Source organism: Xiphophorus couchianus, chromosome 3, assembly GCF_001444195.1.
Source record: "Xiphophorus couchianus chromosome 3, X_couchianus-1.0, whole genome shotgun sequence".
NCBI lineage: Eukaryota > Metazoa > Chordata > Actinopteri > Cyprinodontiformes > Poeciliidae > Xiphophorus > Xiphophorus couchianus.
This window is the reverse complement of record NC_040230.1, coordinates 19,931,418-19,954,679: the sequence shown is the minus strand read 5'-3', so window position 1 is coordinate 19,954,679 and position 23,262 is coordinate 19,931,418. Positions and strand designations below refer to the sequence as shown.

The 23,262-nt window shown below is 38.8% G+C and overlaps 2 protein-coding genes and 1 long non-coding RNA gene across 5 annotated transcripts; 1 reads left to right on the top strand and 2 right to left on the bottom strand.

Annotated features, from left to right (window-relative positions):
- Nucleotides 1-63: 63 nt before the first annotated feature.
- LOC114142350 (uncharacterized) lies at nt 64-4,508 on the bottom strand. Of its 2 annotated transcripts, none has more exons than XR_003594994.1 (8): nt 3,316-4,508; nt 3,169-3,236; nt 1,851-2,058; nt 1,708-1,769; nt 1,581-1,634; nt 1,445-1,504; nt 1,233-1,363; nt 64-1,150 (listed from the first exon to the last, which is right to left on the bottom strand). XR_003594994.1 is itself a non-coding variant. In XM_028013586.1 (8 exons), the coding sequence occupies exons 1-8, from the start codon at nt 3,453-3,455 to the stop codon at nt 1,126-1,128; spliced, it is 702 nt and encodes a 233-aa protein (XP_027869387.1). In that variant the 5' UTR covers nt 3,456-4,508; the 3' UTR covers nt 64-1,125. The 2 variants fall into 2 exon arrangements, 1 of the variants encoding a protein (XP_027869387.1); XM_028013586.1 differs by having other exon boundaries at nt 1,851-2,012.
- A 620-nt stretch (nt 4,509-5,128) lies between these two features.
- zdhhc18a (zDHHC palmitoyltransferase 18a) lies at nt 5,129-16,026 on the top strand. Of its 2 annotated transcripts, XM_028012854.1 has the most exons (10): nt 5,129-5,401; nt 5,504-5,739; nt 5,830-5,990; nt 6,195-6,344; nt 7,757-7,894; nt 7,988-8,039; nt 8,599-8,701; nt 8,798-8,910; nt 8,985-9,090; nt 13,497-16,026. In XM_028012854.1, exons 2-10 carry the CDS (start codon nt 5,507-5,509, stop codon nt 13,845-13,847), a joined length of 1,407 nt encoding a protein of 468 aa, XP_027868655.1. In that variant the 5' UTR covers nt 5,129-5,401; nt 5,504-5,506; the 3' UTR covers nt 13,848-16,026. The 2 variants fall into 2 exon arrangements, with proteins under 2 accessions (XP_027868655.1, XP_027868654.1); XM_028012853.1 differs by having other exon boundaries at nt 5,129-5,739.
- Nucleotides 15,340-20,078, bottom strand: LOC114141928 (uncharacterized). The gene is made up of 2 exons (XR_003594922.1): nt 16,758-20,078; nt 15,340-16,621 (listed from the first exon to the last, which is right to left on the bottom strand). It is a non-coding gene; the product is annotated as an uncharacterized LOC114141928 (long non-coding RNA).
- Nucleotides 20,079-23,262: the final 3,184 nt, after the last annotated feature.

Genomic DNA, 23,262 nt, shown 5'->3' with positions numbered 1-23,262 from the left:
TTTAAGATGCATGTTAGTGACATTTGGAGGCATTTCTCCTGTGATTGAGCTCTTTTTTTTTTTCAAATTTCACCTCAACAACTTGGCTAAATTGACCAATAAAAGCCCTTGTATAAAAAGCCCTCTTGTTTTCTGCTTTGCTCTAGTTAAATTGTCCAAACAGTGATATTGTATTGCCTCAGTTTCCTGTTCTCAGCTCACAAGAGCAGCCGCCCTGGTGCCATCGTCTGTTGCTGCAGCCCATCTGCTTTAGGGATTACAGATGGTATTCTGCATAACTTTGTAAGTAAAATTTTATTTGTACAGTACCTTTCAAGATGAAAATCACAAAGTGCTTCAACAAACAGAATAACAAAATAAAATACACAAAGCAAAACAAAATCGGATTTAAAAAAATGTGTTTAGCTGGCCTTCAAAAGGAAGTCACAGAGAACTGATGTGAGTCAAGAGGAAGGGAGCTCCAGACTTTTAGAGAAACAGAAAAGAAAAGCTCTGTCCGCTTGGTAGTGACAAAGTTTTATTTGAGCTTCTGTTGCCTTTCTATCACCTCTAACTAGTTTGCCCATTCGCCTTTAACCTCTAAACTCAAAAAGGCATTTTTATGCACACGACTGTTGCTCACTTGATGTTTCCTCTGTTTTGTGCTGTTCTCTGTAAACCTTAGAGAACAAAGGCCCGATGGAGCAGCAAAAGTTTCTGAAATACCATAACACAACATGTTCAAAGTCTCCATTTTGATGGTTGGTTTTAACTTCAGCAAGTCGTCTTCACCATGTCTAGATGACTTAAGTGCGTTATTTTGCTGCCATGACTTGCGTTAAGTAACAACTCTTAGAGCAACAGAGTTGTTCTAAGGCACCAGAACGACTCTTAGGCATTATAGTGTCTAATAATGTTACTGTTGAGTATGTAATAAGGTTTTAACTAATAGTACAAATCACACTAAACAACTCGCATGGATAGTGTGAGCTCCATATTTGGATGTACTATTAAACCTAAAGCTCTGCATGTTATTCCCACCGCTCTATGCTCAAATGTATTCAATGAGTTCTTTGCAACTCCTTGCAGACATCCCAGATGTAAGGATAGTCTCCTAACAAGTCTCTCCACCAAAAAATAAATAATTCAGTCATTCAGTCTTCTTTGTTCCCTAGAAGAAAAATACTAATATTAGGACTTTTAATGGTGTTCCAACAATTAATATGTTTGACCTGTGAAGGAAATGCACCCACCTCAACTGGCGCTCCAGTATAAGAATTTCTAGGTCCGTTTTCTTGATTTGGCGGTCCAAATACGTGATTTCTTTATCCGTTTTCTCAATAGTCTTAAGGAGATGATGCCTGTATAACTCTGCTACTGGTAACTAGGAAATAAATTGATGAATATTAATTTTTAACAGCTTTAAATGCAGAATAAACATAAGTCTTTACTGTTAAAAACCCACTGAGTCGAGCCGTGCTGTGGAGGTGGGAGGAACCCCGTCCTGGTAGTGGCCAGCTTTTCTCTGTCAAAGGACAACAATGTACGAGTTGTAAAAGAATCTACCGATGGTAGTGACTAGAAAGAATACTAGTATCTACTTCAGTATGAATCTCAGCTTCCTTCTTGGTGGCAGCAGACAGAACACCATCCTCCTGTTGTGAGAAAGAAATCATGTTTCAATAACCTTTAACCTCATGAAGCAAAAGCAGAGGTTGGTGTACTTACGACTGCAGGCTCTTCCCCTGTTGCAGTGGATGAAGGCTCAGCAACATAAACACCATCTGTAACTATTGGGAAGAGAAAGGTGGATGAATAACCACATTTAGCTGCATGTATGTGGTTGTGTAGTCTTAATCTGACATAAGTACCTGTGTCTTGGTTGGCCCCCGGTTCAGGTGAGCTGTCTGCAGAGATGCCTTCGGAAACAGGTCTGGGGGAGCTTTGGGTGGTGGCCAGCCCCTCCGTCTCCGTCAGGGGCGGGATTAGTAGCTCACTGTCGATTTTTCGGGCCGCAGCCCGTTTTCTGTTAGCTGAATGCAGCTCAGAGTGAATCGTTTTAAAACATTATACGGGTATCTGCAAATTAATGGCTCCAACATTAATATGTACTGTTTTAAAATTGTGTCAAATTATAACAGGTAATATACCGGATGTTAAAGTGCGTTACAAAAGTATTCATGCATCTTTTTCACGTTCTGCCACAACATTTTGGGGATTTAATCAGCCTTTTAAATAACAGACTAAGTAGTGCATAATTGTGAAATGGAAAGAAAATTATACACAGTTAGGTTTTTTTTACAAATTAAAACATGGCTTGAATTCAGACATTGAATTTTTTTTTCCAATTCTTCTTTGAAGGGCTGCAAATAATGATTATTTTATTAATCAATTATTCTATCATTTATTATGATGTATTAGAAATACATTAAACAATGCTAATAAGCAAATAATTAAATTACTTTTTAGGATAAGAAAATAATTTTATAGCCTAAAATGCAATAACAGCATTCCTTTAGTATACGCTTGATCATTTGTAGGAAAAGATGCATCTGAAGCTAAAAATTAATAATCTATTGATTATTTTCTGATAATTGGACAGCACAAAGTACAGGCTGAATTACTTCACTGAATATATTGTTCTTCCAGCAAATTACCTTTTTTAAGTTCGTGTGCTCCAGTTAACAATTAATCGATTATTATGGCTGACAATTTTTTCAGTAAATGATTAATTCAATTAATTGTTTCATACTTCTTTGCAAACTAACTATTTTTTTAAAGTCTTGTTTCATTCTGAGATCAAACAACACACAGATGGACTCTGACAAGTAGCAGACCTCTGAGGGTCATTTGTTGCACTGGATTTTATTTAACGGTGTAAAGGAAATTGAGAATAGATATTCACACAGCACTTTTGAGATTTTTATTTATAAAACATTTCTTGAAAACCCTGAAAAGTCAATCATTTGAATTTCTCTCTTAGATCGCAACCCACTTCCTCCATTATTATTATTATTATTATAATCACAGAATCATTTTTCTTTCATCTCACAATCCCAATAAAATACATTGAGAAAATGCTACTTCTGCATCACACTATATATTTAGTAATACAATAAGGAAAAAAATAGTTTTATTTTATATGTTGAATTAACTACTGAATTATTGCCACAGGTATTCATGTCTTACCTTTCTGAATCATATTTTTATACTTCATTTTCAGTTGCATCCAAGTCCGCCTTTCCCCTGAGTTACACCTAAATGAAAACCAAATTTGATCCAATACACCACATATTTTAAAAACACAGATAAATGACGTGGTGCATTCAAACTCACGCATTGACTCGGGCAGCAATGCTCTTCCATGCAGCCTGTCTCGCTTTAGCTGCTGCCGCCTTGTTGCTCTTTTTACTAAATATGTGAGCATGCTCTTCATAAGCCTGAAGGAGGACCCTCTGCTCTAGCGGCATCCGCATGAAGGCTTTGAATGGCGCTGGCGCATGCGCTTGCTTCTAGGTGAACCAACTCCGAGTCCACTGAACTCATGGAAATCAGCGGTTCTGATACCGAAGAGCTCAGGGCTGACCCAGAGTTCGTTGAGTTTTTTCCATACTCCTGTTGTCCTTAAAATTGAACGTAGTTGCGTTCGTCATTTTTACGTTCTCGCCACCATAGATATAAAAGAGTAGACGCTCGCCTTGTGTCGCGAGCGGAAGGTTCTAGACAGGCAGGAAAATGCACGTTTTCGTTTTTGAAAGAAAATGGAGGGAATAATCGAGCCGAAATGAACAGTCTGAAAATGTAAATATGATGGGAAAAATATCTTCCATAACTTACATGAGTTTTATTGGGATAATATGTGAAATTTAGACCTAAGTAGCTGGTAAAGAAGATGGGGAGGAGGAGAAAGAATTATTTTTTTCCTACTTACAAACAGAGGAGTGTAGTGGATTTATGTTTACTTGCATATTCCTACATCAATGTCAGTCACTTAATAAGTAAACATTACACCTGAATATATTTAAACCTGATTAAATACAATTGTTTAGTCCAGCCATTGTTGAGAAGTCCTGTTCACAGTTTACCGTAAGCTATGGGGACATGGCAAACTTGTGGAAAAAGTGCATCAGTGAAATGCAAGCAAAATCAAACCTTCGTCAAATAAAAAAAACATCACCCTCATACTGAAACATAGTAGTGGTGGTGGCAGCATCATGCTGTAGTAATACTCTTCACCTGCAGGGACTAGGGATAGGTGGAGTTGTATACATGCAAGTTCTGCAAGAAAGACTTTTACAGACTGCAAAAAATAAACTGGGCCAGATGGGCCATCTTACAGCAGGATAACCCTACCTGGTTTTTTTTTAGGCAGAGCTACAATGGAATGGTTTTTTTTTTTTTGGTTTTTACTTGCAAAGACAAAACATTAAAATGATTGTTTCCTTCCACTTTACAAATATGCGCTACCTTCTATTGGTCCATTAGAAAAAAAGAGTCTTGTACAGTCACCCAGCTTTAACAATGTAGCCCTTTCCAACAAAAATAAATAAATTGTATATATATATATATATATACTGTATATATACAGTACAGACCAAAAGTTTGGACACACCTTTCTAATTCAATGGGTTTTCTTTATTTTCATGACTATTTATAAGGCAAGAAATCCCACTTATTAACCTGACAGGGCACACCTATGAAGTGAAAACCATTTCAGGTGACGACCTCTTGAAGCTCATCAAGAAAATGCAGAGTGTGTTCAAAGCAGTGATCACAGCAAAAGGTTGCTACTTTGAAGAAACTAGAATATAAGGGGTATTTTCAGTTGTTTTACACTTTTTTGTTTAGTGCATATTTCCACATGTGTTATTCATAGTTTTGATGCCTTCAGTGTGAATCTACAATGTCAATAGTCATGAAAATAAAGGAAACTCATTGAATTAAAAGGTGTGTCCAAACTTTTGGTCTGTACTGTATATATATATATATATATATATATATATATATATATATATATATATATATATATATATATATATATATGTATAGAGAGAGAGAGACAGAGAGAGAGAGATATGCCACTCAAAATATGGCGGCAACGTTATCGTACAAACCTGACGCTCGTGCTGCGTCTACTTCCTGGTGTCTATGCTCACTATGACGCACGTCGGCTGGTAGTAAAGGAAAAGGAGAACCAGTCCAGTTAACCTGACCTACCGTCTCTGTCTACAAAAAAAAAATTGCGTTTGCTTTACAAAATGTTTCGTCGACATTTATAAACGGATTTAATTTAACAACCAAACATGTCGGTTTGTTCGTCGTCAGCCCGTGAATATATTCAGCTGGTAAAATTGACCTACGAAGAAGAATTCCTTTGTTGCTACGCTAGCTAGCTGGACTTAGCTTCAGGATGGACAGCTGAGTGAGTAACAGATAAATGTCCTGTAAATGAATCTTGAGAGCACCGTCTCCTGAGAGTAACGGAGGGGTTTGGACGCCTTTTTGCTACCTCCGAACCGCGTAGACGATGAAGAACTGCGAGTACCAGCAGATCGACCCACGGGCGCTCTCCGCTTCGCCGCTGTCGGCTCAAAACCCCGCCGAGAAGAAGGTGCAGCGCCCGCGGAGAAAATGGGAAGCTTTCCCGGGAAAAAACAGATTTTTCTGCGACGGACGGCTCATCCTGGCCAGACAGAACGGCGTCCTTCCTCTAACATTAGGCCTTATTGTTGTCACTAGTGGCCTTTTTTTTGCTTTCGAGTGAGTAACTTGCAGACTGCGACTATAATTAAAACACAATAAGTTTTTTTTAAAGTCTTATTGTAATGAAACTTGTTTTATTTCCAACAGTTGCCCCTTCCTGGTGGAGCATCTGACCGTGTGTATACCTATGATAGGAGGGGTGCTCTTCTTGTTTGTGGTCGCCTCCCTGCTAAGAACCAGCTTTACAGATCCAGGCATTTTACCCAGAGCCACGGCAGACGAAGCTGCAGACATAGAGAGGCAGATAGGTGAGACCCCCGCTTGACCACAGTGGAGCAGATGGAGCAAAAGAGCTTTGGCATATGGAGTACACGTTTATTGTGAAAACACAGACCAAGACCTAAGCAGCTTACTGCGCCCTGTCATGGCAGGAGGAGCTCATAGCTACACACACTTTGATCTGATCGTGTGTAGGACACCTGTTGTTAAAATGTCACATCTTTTATTCACAGATACCTCAGGATCCTCAACATATCGCCCGCCTCCTCGAACCAAGGAGATCCTCATCAACCAGCAGGTGGTAAAACTCAAGTACTGCTTCACTTGCAAGATGTTCCGGCCTCCACGGACCTCCCACTGCAGTCTGTGTGACAACTGTGTTGGTAAGAATAGTTCTGGAGGATCTCCACTTACTCTTTTGCTTCTTCTTAAAACTAAACTAACTCACTTGTTGCCTAAAGTCTTAGGCCATTGTTGGAAAGTTTGGGACTCCCTATATGTTTGTATCAGAATGAATTCAGTTTTATCACACTCATTAAATCCAACTCATCCCTGTTGCTGTTAATTATTTGCTTTGAAGAGAACTGGTGTTGAGGTCACTTCCCTAACAGTGTAGGGAAATTTTAGCTGTGTATTTCGCAAACTGATTTTTTTTTTTAATATGACCAAGTAACAGGAAGTGACTGTGTCCTATGTTGTGTACAGCAAAACCCCGGCACCCCTGCTCATCACAAGACTCGACTCTTAACTGCCGTCACTTTCCATCCTACTGTAGTGACCGTCTAGTGATTAGTGATTCACTTATGGATTTTTTTTGTTGCTTAATTTCAGTTTTCTGATTTGCAAAGTTGTGGCTTCAAAACTCAGATTTTTCTTGTAAACTGTAAGTAACAAAAAGCAACATTTATTTTTCTATCTGGATGAATTAAAAATATAAGCGTGTTCACAATAACTTCTTTGTAAAATAAAAAAAGATTTTTCTCAAAAACAGGAGCGTATTATAGTGCTCTCTTTGTATTAGTGTTATAAATCAGAAGCTAGTCCAAATTTTTCCAGAAGATTAGTTTTTCTTTAAGATTTATGAGGAAAAAGCTCAGATTTACTGTTTTGTGTTGCGTTGTTAAATCACTCATCTATACAGAACAACTGTTCTTTGATCAATGATTCTTTGGTGACACGGCACTGCATATGTGAGAGAGACGAGTCCGTTACACAGCTCCACAGTCAGATAAGATTTTACCATTTAAAGCAAAGAAAACAAACTTATAAAATCTTAGATTTGTATGAGCAACGATAATGGTAAACAGCATTCTCTATTGGGCACAGGCAGACCAAACTCTAATTAATATGGACCCTTACATTCACTGTGAGATTTCCGAAACAGCCGACTTCCCCAAAACCATTGTTTCTTCTTATGAAGATCTGATGGTTCTTACCAGGATAAAATAGAGCAACTTTCCTGTAATATATTCATCTTCACTGCAATGCATTGGCAGCAAAAATGATCAGTTGTAATGCTTCTGTGGAAAATAGTTTCCTTTTAGGTGTTTGTTCCGCATTTTGTGTTTTTTGTGATTTCTTTGATACCTTACTGATACTGAAAATATGAGTCTTCTTTCCTCAGTAACAGCTTCCACACTAAAAAATAGTCAGAATTAGCATGTTTTCCAGATGATGGTTCATTTAAGAGTTTTACTTCCCAGCATTTTCCTTTTTTTTTTTTTTGTTGATCTCTTGACAAGCTACTGTCATGCTGCCGATATTTGACATATTTTCCATTTTCCTCTTCCTTCAGAGCGATTTGATCACCACTGCCCATGGGTGGGGAACTGTGTCGGGAAACGCAACTACCGCTATTTCTACAGCTTCATCATCTCTCTGTCTTTTCTGACATCTTTTATATTTGGCTGTGTCATCACACATATCACCCTCCGTAAGTGGCTGCGTCACTTAAAAGGAAGGAGATGGATCATTTGTCATGAGCCAAGATAAGTTTTCAGATATTTTATTTTTCTTTTCTTTACAGGTTCTCAGGCAGGGAAAGGCATCGTTCAAGCCATTCAGGAGAGTCCTGCAAGATATCCTTTGTATAGTCTTTGTTTTTTATTTTAAAATGTTACTGGGCAGAGTCAGATCTGACTAAATCTGGTGCCAATCTGGCATTTACTACAGCACTTTATGCTGCACTCACATTTTCGAAGCAGTCTGCCAAGTATAAGTGCTTTTAAACAGAAGATTTGCTGTTTTATGGCTGTTTCAGATGATTTTAGTGGAAAAGAATATATATTTTCAGATAATTAAGATTCAGTTTTGATTATTTTACTTCCTCAAGTAGGAGTGAGATTGTGTTGGTCTGCTTGCCTTTTCAATTTGAGTATTTATCTAATTAAAGGGTAGTACATTAGAATATTATTTAACTTCTCTATTCCAGTAATTAAATTCAAAAAGTGAATCCCATATATCATCCTAATCTGTGTTCCTGATATGAACTTTTTAATGACATTTTTATTTATTAACATTAATCTATGTAAAAGCTGATGAGCTGCCTTGTGTAGTGATAAGTGTGAGATCTAGTACTCACTCTTTGTGACTGGTGCCATGTTTGTTAATATTTTGCCTTGACTCTTCCCTGTGCACTGTGGTGGAATTGGTGATTTGCTTTTTCTCCATCTGGTCTATTTTGGGCCTCTCAGGCTTCCACACCTACTTAGTAGCCTCCAATCTCACCACGAATGAAGACGTGAGTATTTAGTGTCTAAAATGACGGAGCTGGGCTGGGGTTAGTGTTTATTACTTCTGTCACGAGCTGCCTGCTGATCGGTGTGCTGATCAACAGATCAAGGGGTCGTGGTCGGGTAAACGGGGAGCAGAGGAGTCTGGAAACCCCTACACTTACAGCAACATCATAACCAACTGCTGTGTTACATTATGCGGCCCAATGCCTCCCAGGTGCGTAATTATTCGTCACGTTTTCAATCCCTCTTCTTGTTCGAACCACGCATCACGGTCTGCTTTGTTTCCAGCCTGATTGATCGAAGAGGGTTCCTCCCTCCCGATGAGGCGATCCCCGCCGCTGCGGCCTCAGAGATGGAGCTGCCTCCCTTTACGCCCAAGAGCGATGCGAACATGGTATGATGAAAGCGCTTGCGGTCCCTCCCCGGTCCTGAATGCCCTCATGTTGCTGTGTGGTTGTTAGCCCCTCCCACCCTGTGTGTCCCCCTCCGTCAGCCTCCAGACCTTCAGTTTCAGTCCTTCGATTAGCGTCAACCACCAGCAGTTACATTTCTGCTACCGTTGTTAAGAACTTTGCACCATGATTGTGTTTATGTGTAAGAGATGTGTTTTTTTTTTCTTTCTGTTATTGAAAAAATGAGCGTCTCAACAAAACTTCACCAGAGTTCGGTTGAAATAACTCGGGTCGCATCAGGTTCAAGTTTTCAAAGTAGAGGTGATCGGATTAGTGCAGCTGGACGTGAGCAGAGAACCTTTTAGTTTGACTTTTTACAACTGAGACTGAAATCATTTAATATTAAAGTTGAGCTGGCCGATTGTCAGACTGCAGCAACTATGTTAACTGGACAGTAAACGCCTTATTTCTCTTTTAAGTTTTTTTATTTATTTGCCTTAATGAGCATCTTTCTATGCCATGCTCCATGTTATTAAACTACTGACTTTATTTTTGCATGTTTTGATAGGAGTATTCTACCAGTTTTTATTATCAGGGCCTTTAAGTGGACATCTGTTGGGTTATCAGCACTTTATTAGGAATCATTACTCCTATGCCTGAAGTATATTTCTCTCTGAGTATTTTCAGCATAACAAATGTTTTATTATTTGCTTTGTCCATTGCTTTATTTTATCGCCATGTTCACAAAATGAGTTCTTTGATTTGTTAAATAAATGTTATTTTTGTATTTTGAGTTTTGGTCTGCTTTGAGTTTAGTCTTGTTTTTGAAAATGTTACACTTGAAGCTGTTTTTAACCTTTCATCAGGAATCTGCTCTCCAAAGCCGATTCAGATACACATTTGTATGCCTTTTACTTAGAGTTATGGTAAAAAAGAAAGTACACCCCTTTAAAATTGCTGTGTTTTTCTGTATGTTGTACAGTTTGAATCAGAAGTTTGCATACACTCATTATTAGCTTACATTTTTTATTGTTTGTACAATTTCTAATAAGTGTCAATATGTTGAATCATCACGTCATGCAATGTAATGTTGTCCAAAATTTAAATTGCAATGAACTGCTTAGATGTAATATTTGGTTGAATATTATATCTCAGGCTCTGCTTGCATTTATTACAATTTAGAGGGTCTTTAGATGCCCTTTCTGTTCTTGCCTGATCTAGATCTTATTTCAATACTCGAAATGACAGATGATTGAGAAAATAATATTTACAATATCAGGTTTTTTCTTTTTTTTTACCCCTACTTCTAATTAGGCCCTTATTTTCCCCAGAGGGGAATAATGTGTTATTCCAAAGACGATTAAAACTACACACACAGACTCAGATATGTACTTACACCCCACTGATTTGTAGATAAATGTCAGTTTGCAGACACCAGTGTAAGAACAAACATTTTGACTGGGCCAGTTATCAGAAAGGGCAAAGTTCATATAAATTGTTTTCCTGGCACAGTTTTTCAGTATGGCTCAAAATGGAGCCAATTTAATCTTGATGTTAGCCTGTCTTATTTACTCTAAAACCAATTTTAATTTGTGTTTGTGTCATTATGTTAATCCACCTGATTACTCAACTCATGAGCTTGAAAGTGTCACCTCAACTCATTGTTTTTGTCTTGTGTAAACTTTGGAAATTCTCCTGAAGACTTTTCAGATCCTCCATGTGGGCAGCTGCTGAATATTGGAAGGTGTCAGTTTTGGAGCAGAGTCTCCTTGTTTGGTCAACATGTCAGTCTTGGCCAAACAAGATTGTTGTTATTCTGTGGGTGAGAGTTTGGCCCACATGGTTGAACTCTGGACACAGTGATCCTAAACACACCAAAACTATTTTAGCAATTTATAAAGCATGGCAACATAAAACTTAGAAAATGTATTAACAGCCCCTTAAGCCTGGATCTGTGGCAGAAAACCTTTTAATAAGACTGTCCAACTGTCCAAGTCTATTTAAGTGCAATGTAGTTACGTGTATAAATTTGCATGCGTGTGGCATAGAAAAACAAATTAGCATTAAATTTAAGATTTGTGTTTTGAAAGCTGCATCATTCCTCTAGAAAAAGAACATTAAAAAAACCCAAATCAATGTGAATTTCATTCGAATGAGTGCATGTAAACGTCTGACTTGAACTTCTGACTTTTAGGTTTTATTTGTGCGTACGTATTTTTCATAAACTTTTCCATTGTGCCTTCCTTCATCTTACGGTTAATAATGACAGTGCATTCTGTAATTCAGTAGTTTTGTACACGAAATTTACACAAAATATATTTTCGGAGCTGGTGAACAGTTGAACTGACAGTGGGTGTACTTTCTGTCTTTTTAAAAAAAAAATTTTTTACCATGGCTGTAACTGTAACACATGACAAGTCTCACCCTCTGTGTTGTGTACTGTATCCGTTCCACCCTGCCAGGAGGAGAACTGTCAGGAATTTTCTTTGTCCTGCACAGCCTGAAGGTAGACAGTGCTGCAGGTAGACAGTTGATGGTAAGAGTAGGGCGTCAATGTCGAGCCAACCCCCAACATCTCATCACTTTCCATTTACTGCGTCAGCTCCTCTGTACCGCTTACCTTCTGCACTACTAACTGTGCCAGATGCAGCCTGTGCAGATTTTGTGATGGGTGTTCTGATGATGGTGTGGATCACTCATGGTTGTCTAAATGTGGGTTTGCATGCTTCATCACAGCCAATCATGTTTGCCGTCATTAACGTTTGCTCACTCGCTCGCTCGCTGCAGGATCAACCTTGCTCTTGCGGCTGATGATCTAGTCGAATGAAACTCTCCCCTGTGCATGTACGACCACATCTACTCTTCAAACCGGAATCACCGGCTCAATCGGCTTATCAGCACAAACCACGTCTCAGGCAAAGTTTTCTAAAGGCAACAAAACTTAAAGCTTTATGTACATGTAGTTTGAATCCTTTTCATGGATCCTGTTGAGTTTTGCGCTCTTGAGTTGAAGGTTTCAGCTTCCAGTACTGTTTAGGTTTAGAGCTTTGTAATTTTTCAAACAAAATTTCTCTGTAGTCCAGTGGATATTCTCACTTTATTCGCAAGATTTCTGTAAGATCTAAAAAAAACTCTTAAATTTGATAATCTTAACTTTAAGTATCTCAAACATTTGAATGTGGATTCTTAAAATTACTGGTCCATCGCAATAAATTAGAAATCATAGAACAGTTTATTTACTTTGGTAATTAAACTTTAAAACATCTACTTCACATGTGGATTTATTACTAATAATGATTGTTGCTTACAGCCAACAGAAACCCTAAATATTAGTCATCAAAACATTATATCACATAGGAGAAATAAAAAGACTAGTCAATTTTTGATATAGAAATGTTATGTTCGCAATCCCAATGAAGGCTGCTGTTTTGATAGTCGTCCAGCACACGTTGACACCCTCCACTAGGAGTGTAAGCGGCAAAATGTCATTCAGGAAGAAGTCGGTTCACAGAGCTCTTCATCAAAGCATAGTAATAGGAAGTTGAGTGGAAGAAAAAAGTTTGGTAGACACATCTGCGCAAGCAAATCTCACAAAACAGTTTGATGTAGTTCAGGGAGACACTGATGATCTGTAGGGTTTTTATGGAAAATTTTAAACGTGGGTTTTCATCAGCTATAAGCCACAATCATCTATACTTACAGAAAAAAAGCCTTTAAAAATATAACTGTACAATAAATTTATATTTATATATAACTTATTTTCACTCTTTGAATTTAATTACTGAAATAAATTAAGTTTGGTTTAATTTACTGAGAGGCATCTACCCATTAAATTAATTTATTGTATGTTTTTGTTACACTATTCACTACAAGCTCAAAAGAGTTTCAATGTCTTCCAATCACCGGCGGTGATTGGAAGACATTGAATGAGATGTGAGATGTTTCAGATCTCATTCAAATGCTTCAGAAACTGTGTTACTTGTTATACAGCATGTTCTGTTCTTCTTTTCCAGAGATATTTTGGAAGCCTAACATTAAATTTGCCTAAAGCCTCTTTAAGACGTTGGTCGGAAGAAACTGAAACAAAAACAGTTTCTTTGTAACTGTTAGTTACATTGACGCTGATTTAAGATTAAGATTTCTGCAGTTTAGATAACTTTCCAATTCTCTGGGATCGTGGTTTGTGCATGGTTGCCCTCTAATGTCACTCCATACTTTCAATTCACTTCCTCCATTGCTTCTTCATGTGCGTCCTTTTGCAGTCTTGCCGCGAGGCTTTGTCTCATTGCTCTCACTGTGAAAACGATTTCCAAATTAATCCTGCTTGATTCGAACTCTCGACATCACAACTTTGCTGTTCAAAGTCTGCCTGTGTTCTTGATTTGCCTCTTTATTTTTCTCCACGCAGTGCACTCAGAGCACGAAGGACGTGCTGGAGAGGATGCTCCACTCCTCCGACTTCCATGGCCTGTGCCCTTCAGGGAACCCCAAGACCTCGCCTCTGGTCCAGGAGGTTTCCAGCGCCCCAGCAACCGCAGAGCCCTACCTCTCCTCCGGCTGCTCACGGCAGCTCGCCCGCCAGGCTGTGGTTGACCCCTGCCCCCTGTTGTCCCCTGTCGCTTTCAGCAAAAGCAACAGGAGAGACTCGCTGCACTCGATCAACCCAGCCTTCCGCCTGGCTTCTCCCTCGCCCACGCTAAGCCGGAGCGCGCTGGTTCTGGGCGACGGGCCTGACATTGGTTTCATCCCGCAACACTAAGGGCGCTTTGGTCACCATCAGAGCAGACATTGGAGTCATGGCGGGGACTATACGCTCCTCAGGCTGCACACGTTGCTGCTGTTTATTGTCAGGCAGTGGTTTTGGACACAAAGACACTTAGTCAGAGACTTGGTGCATGTTGGAATTTGGTGTCGCAAAAATGTCCTTGTGAGGGGTTACGGTTAATTTAAGTCACTAGTGTCCAGTTGTACACATCCTTCAAAATGGAGGGGAATCTTAGTAACACTTGAGAGCACAATATAGAGATATTTTTTCACATCTTTTTTAGGTACGCTCGAAATGTCCCAGCACTCCTTCTGCTGAACCTCAGTGTTTGAGTTCTAATATGATATGCAAACATGGGCAGGCTTTTGAGTTTGGATTTTTTGTGTATAAGAAGCCAGAAACAAATGTTGGACTTTGCTCAGTTTTCCAGAGAGTGTACCATTTTAACAACAAAAAGCCTCACGCATCGTCATCTACATTGTCCCGTCTACGTTTGAAGGATTGGTTATAGATGGACAAGGATCTCATACTTGTTGGAATTTTGCAAATCCTTTTGAAAAAAACAAAAGGTTTTGGGAGACTCCAAGTTACTTCTGTGAGATCACGCATATGTATTGTGAGATCCTGGTTGCTTTGGGTATGTACTGCCACGGTTTTGGAACATCTCCGCCTGCTCTTTTGAGATCCCAAGTTACTTTGGCGAGATCGCGTTGAAGATTGGCAAGGTCCTGAGTTACTTTCTCGAGCTTCTGCAAATGTTTTGCGAGTTCCTGGAAGAGATTTTTGAGATTCTGTTTCATTTATGCAAATCTCCATCAACGTTCTGTGGGATCCTAAGTTACTTTGCAAGATTTTTCTAAAAATGCGTGATCATGAGTTGCTTTTGTCAGACCCTGAGTTACATTTGAAAGATCATGCAAAACTTTCATGAGACCCCAAGTTACTCTCATGACACCTTGTAAAACGTTTCGCAAGATCCCAGTCATTTTGGGAAATTCTACAAATGGCTGGTAAAGCTTTGCTAGATTGTGAATTACTTTTAGAAAACGTGAACAAACTGCATCAACAATTATGATGACAATTATAATTATAACAATTATGATTTTAATTGTTTATAACTCATGTAATTTAATTTAATGTAATCTGTTTAACATGAGGTTTTCAAAACAAGAGTCTTAGAAATATCAAGCGCTTGAGAAAATATGTTTAATTGTGAATCATCCACTGTGATGTGGACAAAATATTACTTAAACTAAACTTAATATTACTAAATATTACTTATTACTTAAAATACAACTTTAACATCACTTGTGCAATAATTATAAACCTTTACTGTTACTGTTATAAAAAACAAAGACAATACATAAAATATTTTGGGGCACCCATACAATTTCTTTCTTTTAAACTTTTCTTTTGCTATTGCATCGTAAAACATTTGTAGGATCTCATTAAATGTAACTCAGGTTGTCGCTAAAGTTTCCTTTAAAAGCTACGTTTTATCTTTTTTTCTTTCTTTCTCCGGTGTCCTTGGGCTCAGTACATAAAGAAGCTAAAGCTGGAAAATGATGTTAAAATGACATAGTTTGTTCAGATGTCCCATATGGAACAGGGGGAAATGTTTTAGTAATTCTTTGTGTCTAAAAATTGGACGTGAAAACAAATTACTTGAGTCATGTTTGCAACTTTTTTTTGGAACTATTCCGGAAGTATTTGTTGCTGACATGATGTTTAGTGTTTTCTGTGTTCACCCGTTTTTATCACTTTGCCTGCAGCACATATCCAATGTTTTCAACACAAAACCTGAAACTATCATCTTATTAGACAGCAAACGGCATGAGGCGGAATGCACCACTAGGGGGCAGGCTGTGGACTGCAAATTCAGCTCAGTCTTTATGTAGTAATGTGGACATCAATAGGGCAAATGCCCTTTTCACTTTATTATTATTTATTATCCTTCCGTTACCGTTAATGCGGCTCGTTTATTTATGTATTCTTTTTGTATTTGAGCTTTCAACGTGTTCATATGTTGTGAGTTTGTGAGGATTCACTTTGGCGTAGCTCATGAATCAGTCTGTAGGTTACAAGCAGTGTTCGTACGAACAAACTTGTTTGTATTTTGCAGTGTAGCAGTACAACTGTATCATATGACCAATAAACATCCATGTTTGTTGAAGGTTTATTCGTTTCTAAAAAAAAAAAAAGTTCCCAGTTACAAACAGTGATCAAAACAAATAGACAAAACTCACGCAGGAGGAAAGCAGGTATCATGCAGAGTTCATTTTTTTATGACAGATGCCTCATGGAAATTACGAGAAGGAGCATGTTGTCCACATGTGCTCAGAGAGGCCAGCTAGAAGAAGTTTAAGTGTTTCTGTCAGATGTGGACAGTGTGAAGCACTAAATGCTTGACACAGATCCAAAGACCAGCAATGCATTTGACCTAGAAAGTCCTAGAAGATGAAGTCATGATGTGCAGGAATACAAAGATGCATCCACCTGCACCAAAGGAGGGATGCTGGAATGCAGGATGCCAGGATGAGTTATTTCTTTTCGCATTTTCTTCCTTGCCGAGCCAGTTGTATATGTAAAGCTGCTGTTTACCTGCAGGCATTTTAATAAAACCTATTTGCACTCATAGGGCTTATGGAGCGGAGACGCAGGAAGAACAGAAAGAAGCAGATGTGTTTCGCTCTAAATGACATCTCACATTTGGATTGAGATAAAAGATACTCACCTCTCAAGGTACTCTCAACATATTTCAGTCTGCTCTGAAACATGATAAGAATAATGGATTTTTTTCCTTCTATTTCTCTGAACACATTAAATCATTTAACTTCAAAGGTCTCGAGCATTTCAGCATGACAACCTGTGTATTTCAAGCAAACAAAACACAGATGGTCAAACCTTTGGCTCAATGTCTTGTCGAAAGAATAAAAGCGTTGCAACCTCAGCAGATGTGTCGGATCTTAAACGGAACCAGTCGTCGCACAAGGGACCTCAGTTATTGTTTTAAAGGGGATGAGAAAAAGATGAGTGTAAGGATTGTGTTTTACAAGGACAGAGACCAGTTAGAAGGGCTTTTGAAGTAGGTTGATCTGAAAGCAGTCTTGACTCAAAGATGGCCAGTTCTTATTGGCTGCTGCAGATTATTTTTGAAGAAAGAAAAAAAATATGAATAAGCCTATTTGAGCACATTTATTGAATGGAAACATTGTTGTATGCAGAATCCCTGATGCCACACGATCTGTTCCAGAAAAAGAGGAAAAATGACATTGGGGTGTGAACATGATGTAAGACAAAAATCTATCTTTCTAAGCCAATTTTCAACATGTAAACATGTCTACATAACTACAGCGAGAGCAGTAGATAAAAATGTTTAAAGCAACTGCAGCTTTTAGCAACATTTCCGAACGCACACTTGAGTTTATCTTACTGCCACAGAAGGTAGCAAAATCTTCAAAGCTGTTAAAGAGCTGAGGCTTTTAGTGGTTATCAGGTCTCCATAGTGAGAGTTAGATGCTGACTACATGATAATGTTTGAAGGCATGCAAAAAAAAAAACAACAAAAAAAAAACTAAACAAAAATAGTTTTCTGTCTTTTCATCAAATGTAAATAGTTGGGTGGTTACTACTGGAAAGCCCTGTGCTTACGCTACATGAGGTTAAGACTGAGCTGTAAAAAAAAAAGGCTGTAAATTTCACGGTAAAAATTGGTAAAATACCGACAGTTTCTGACCCTAATATCCAAAACATTGTATTACCGTAGAAAATACATGGAATTACAATAACTCAATAAACATATATTTCAAGTGCTTTTGACAGTCATGAAATGTAGAAAACACAGAAATCTATTGTAAAAATCTATGTAATTGTGAAATTCATAGAAAAATATTGTAATGTTGCCTGCAGCTAATTACCCTAAAATTAACCCCTTCAGGTGGTTGCTGTAAAACACTTTTTTTTGCTGTAAAAACAATAAAAGTGGAAATTTGTAGAAAAGCTGTTAAACATGGTGGGAGATCTGTGGTGCTGTGGGCTTGTTCTCCTCCAAAGGCCCAAAAAACTTTGTCTGGAGATTTTAAAGACAGATCCTAAGGACTCTAGCAATAAACTAAAAATGGGTTGTCATCATTGTGTATTTCAGCAGATTAGTGACGTAAAGCAGATTAACTCAGAAATGGACGATCATACAGAAGCTCACACTGTCTTCATGATAATATCTGTCCTGTGGAGAACCTGAAGAGACCATGTGACATGAACCAGGACTCTGGACAGCGTTATATAAAGAATGATTAAAGACCATTATCTCTGCATGTCCCAGATGGATGTTCTGCTGGCAAAAGATGTTTGTTCCAAGTATTGGAAATATTAAGATTTCATGGTGAAATATATTTCTGGAAAAGTGATATGTTTTTCGTAAAATGTATTCAAATCATAGGCTGGATTTTTCTGATATTTTATTGTGAGATCTTGCTGTCGCAGTAAAAGATCAGGACTTCTGCATCTGTGCAGCAGGGGAAAGCCGCCTCTTTGACTGAATTCTAACACCTTACAGCTCCTCAGAGAAGCAACACACCATCCCTTCGCCACTGGCCGCCGTCCACTACATGCATGACTCATTGCACCTCTTTCCTCTTACCCCAGACCTGTTGGGCTCTGCTGTCATGTGTGCAGCCGTGTGTCACAACCTCACAAGTCTTTTTCTCATGGCTCTCTGCTCTGAGCCGAGCCGAGGCAAGCAGAAGTGAAGTGAAGCTCTTCACTGAACCAAACAGGTGACTCAGAGTCAGAGCTCGCTGTCAGCATCACTGCTGTGCTAAAAGTGTGTCTCCCTGCTAGGCAGCGGGGCTGGATATAATTAACCCTGTGCTGAGCTGAACAAACTGGCATGCTGAGGGTCACCACTGAAACCAAATAGTGAAATGTCAACCTAGTGCCTAGTGGAAGATTTCACAGTTCTTCAACTTTGTTGTATTTAGTCAGCAACACATGTATGGTGTATTTTATCTGGATTGTCTGTGACAGACCAACACAAAGTAGTACATAAATGTACATTAGAAACATATGTACTACTTTTAAAACATATTTTTTAAACACAATAAATCTGAAAAGTGTGGCAGGTATTTTTGTTTTCACTCTAGTCCCTCTTAAACTGTTCCCTGTTTTAAAATGTTCATATATAAAATACTTATGAGACCATAAAACATCATTTTGCGCTTTGCAATTATGCACTATACATGTTGTAGATTCATTACATAACATTCCCATTGAAGTGTGTAACATGACAAAATCAAAAAGGTTTGGAAATGTTCGGCGTTCCAGAACTGACTTTGATGAAACAAGCCCTGCTATGCTTAGATATGCTTGCTTTGAAACATTTGATTTATGCTGCATTTTATTTTGCCTAACAAAACCCACCAAAGCCTTTAAAACACGCCAAAGTTCTGCAGCTCTCACCTCTCGAAGCTGATAGAAAAATGTCTTCTCAATCCAAAACGGCTGCAGAGTGTGCATGTTCACGCGTGTGACGAGTTTGCTCGGTACTGATCCTCATATTTGTACAATGCCTTTCGTGGAATTTGGTTTTGGGTGTGACCCGGGTGGATCTGATTATCTGTGTTTGGGCACGGTGGCTTGTGTCAGCTTCACCTGGGAGCTGTTTGGAGACAGGAGCGGGGTCAGGTCGCTCCACCGTCACCGCTCAAACAATGCAGCTACAAAGTAATCTGTGAGCGGTGATCATTAATCCAACCTGTTTCATCATGACTTTTCTGGCTTTTTATTTCAAATAAAGACCGATTTACCATTTGCAATGCAGAAAGCTGTGGTTTTGATTCTTTGAGAGCCCCTGCTCATAATTAAAGCAGACAAAGATGAAGAATACTCTGAGCTTTTCCACCCTGATGTGTGAAAAGATGTTACTTTATATCATATTAATCCCATGGACCAGAGATAAATGAGAGGATGTGGGATTTCAAAGCTCTTGCAACGGAAAGATGTTGGTTCTGTGTGACGAAGTGGAAAAAAAGCTCGCCATGGAAACGTAAGTATGTGCCAGGGCATTGGATTAGAGTACCAGGGTACCAACGGAGCAGACTTTATCGCAGCAGCCATTATCAGCAGAGGTTGCATGATACGGCTCAATTAATCAGAGGAAAATGCTTTGGTTGCTCATGACATAATTTCCCCCTGTGATAGTAACACTCTCTTATCAACTGAAACATGTTTTCCTTTTACTTGCCTCCACTTAATATAGACACCTTACTGCAAGCTGCTAAAGTGCAAATTTGATCATGTTGCAAACACAAACCTCAGTGTTTTGTTGGATGATTTTAGACAACATTCCAACAAATGAATATCCAGTTGGGAAGGTGAATATTTTCCACCTTCTTCTGACAAATGACATCTGAGAAGCTCAGCATGCTTTTGTATTTTCGCCCACAAAGTCGGTGTTTTGAAGATCCACCTGTGGCTGCAATTATAGTTGTCAGATTTTGGGGGGAGATCCTCTTTTCCAGAGACTAGAGAGACTCTTCTGTCTGAAATTGCTCAAGTTCAGTCAGAATGGATGGAAAACATCTGTGAACATCAATTTTAATGTCTTGCCACAGATTCTCTATCGGACCTGTGGACTGTTTGCAGTTTTGCCATACTCCCATTTTAAGAAGATGGATTAAACACTGTGATCTTGTTTTTTAAGCTCACTCTTTCACAGACTGTGTAGTATTTCACTCATCTGTCTGCTGGTCCTCATCATTCTGTTATAGTGAGATTAAATTATTTAGAAATTTGTTTTTATTTATTTATTTTTGGTTTTTGATTGTGCTGCTTTCTCCAACAAAAAAAATATTAGTTGTTAAAAAATCTAAATAATTTTATTTCACAGTAAAATACTTACCTAAAGCAAACTTTTAAATATACCTGTAGTATGATGCAACTTTATTTATTGGAGTAAAAAGATGGAATTTCCCCTATTAAAGTGACACTTTTATGCCGAGACACTGCTCCTGATTTACTTTCTTGTGACTTAAACCTCTCACTCAGAGAATGGCATCGCTGCCTTACTGCCTTCTGAGTCTCTTAAGCGCAAACAGATGATTGCGCAATAAACCAGGGGGATCACTGAACCTGATGTACGTGGTCATGGCCCAGTTTTGTAATGACAATAAAGTCAGAGGGATGAAAAGGTCAGGCACATAGATAGCGGATGCTGAGTCACTGAAAAGGCATAACCATAAACATATTTCTGACATGCCTGAGAAACATGCAGGCCAGTCTGGCTTTAAGGAATGAAGCCGTAATGCTTATTACAATTGACGTTCTGTTATTCGAACAACAAAGGGAGTCTGACTCGTGAAGACAGGTAGTAAATTGGGCAGCAGTTAGATGAAATATTTCGTTTGTCTCAAATATGAAGCACGTTTCTCCACTGTAACTCAGAAAGACTTTTGGCCACATGTGCAGCATTTACTCCTGTCTGCTTTCAGTTACAGCGCACATAAATCTTCCCCTTTCATCCCAAAAGCCCCGCAGGCCTTTCAAAATCAGAGCAAGCGATCCTGGTTTGTTTTCATTTAGACACCTATTTTATCAATATTCATAAACGTTTATTAGTCTGGTACATTTGTTCTTCCTCAGACAATAAAAAAAGAAAAAGAAAATCCGTTTTCTTTTGAAATACGCAGCCGGGACTTTGTGACCTGAAGCATGGCGAGGATTCCTTCCAGGTGAGGTCTGGATGTCGATCCAAAGAGGGTGCTGTCGGCGGGATTATTATGAACAGAGTTTGACCCTGCAGATGTGTTATATAATGCCGCTGTTTCAGATGTCAGGCGCTTTCGCTTAGACCAGTTATGTTGCATTCCATAAGTGTCCAAATAGCTGACACAATTGCTATATGGCAGGTGACGTCCTTTTCTCTCACACCATCTAAAGTTGAGGAAAACGTTCAGCTACTGGAAAGAGACAGCAATAGTGGTTTCTGGGAATAAAAATGAGGTCTTGCTACTAAGTAGGCCTGCCTCTTCAATTCTGGTAAATGCTCCAGGAAGTGAACAAAGGCAAATCTCATCTAAAATAAAATGTCCTCAGCAGGAGAAAATGGAGAACATGAAAATTTTATTTGTGCTTGTCTGGTTGGATTTGTTATTTCAGCGACATCTGCACATTGCAAGCAACTCAGCTCACATCTTTACACTTACGTTTTGGTTCGGACCCCAATTGCATCGTTTTATCGTGTCTCGCAAAAGTATTCATGCAAACTTTGTTGTGTTCTGGCCAAAAAACTTATAAGTGTTTGCAGTGACGCTGGAAGAAAATCTTTTAGTGGCTAAATTTGAGAGCGGTGGAGGTTCACCTTTCAGCATTACAATGGCCCTAAGGGCAGAAGTCCTACCTCTCGGTGCGATCCGCTGTGTACTTGACTGTAAAGGCTATGTGGTGTAAATTTCCTCGCCTGTACCCACCCACTGGAGACTGCTGAGACGTCCCGGCGGACATTACATTTCTAGATGCTAAATACTTCCGGTCAGAGTGTGGCACTAAACACAGAAGACAAAGAAAACGGCAGGTCAGATTACAAGTAGAAGAAAAAACAAGAAGAAAACTTGGTTTAAGTAACACTGAAAGGAGAGATGTGCTGTTTTCACAGTGTGGATTATTTACCTCTCAAGTACGAGGTTGCAAAAACTGCAATGACACTAGGTGACAAATCATTGTATCCTTCCTTTTCAGTTTTTTTGTTCTTCTCCTCTGTGTTACATTACAGAGACTGCATTGCTATCATTATCTCCACTTAAGCGGCTGCAGAGAGAACTGTTTAACATCTGAGTTTGACTGGGTTGCAGCATAAATAGTGGCTCATGCTCACAGCTCCAGATGGGACAAAAGATGGTTGCAAAATGTTGATTTAAAAAAAACAAAACAAAAAAACAAAAACATCCTGCACTTTCCAAATCTGTACTTAGGGGTTATGGTTAAGTACCCCCCTAAATGTACTTCATTTAGGGGTATCAAGGTAAGGTATGTGGCACAATCTTTTCAGATTTTTATTGATATAAAAAAAAAACAACAACTTGAAAACCATGTTTTCCTTTAACTCTACAGTTCTGATGTTGGCTTGTCACATGAAATCCCAATTAAGTAACAGCGAAACGTGAAAAGAGTCGAAGCAACACGAATCCTTTTGCAAGACACGCCACCGTGAGGTTTCTTTTTCTGTTTCTCGGTAAATTGTGTTTCAAAGTATTTATTTTTTGTGTAAATGTGTTGAGGAGAGAGTGTTACACATCTGCTGGTGTGGATTGAGAGCCAACATGATTTAAGCCCCAGACATACAGAAGAAGGCCTGGGTATTTTATTACCAGGCCTAAACAAACGCCTCCTTACATACACGCTCTTCTAGGTAGGG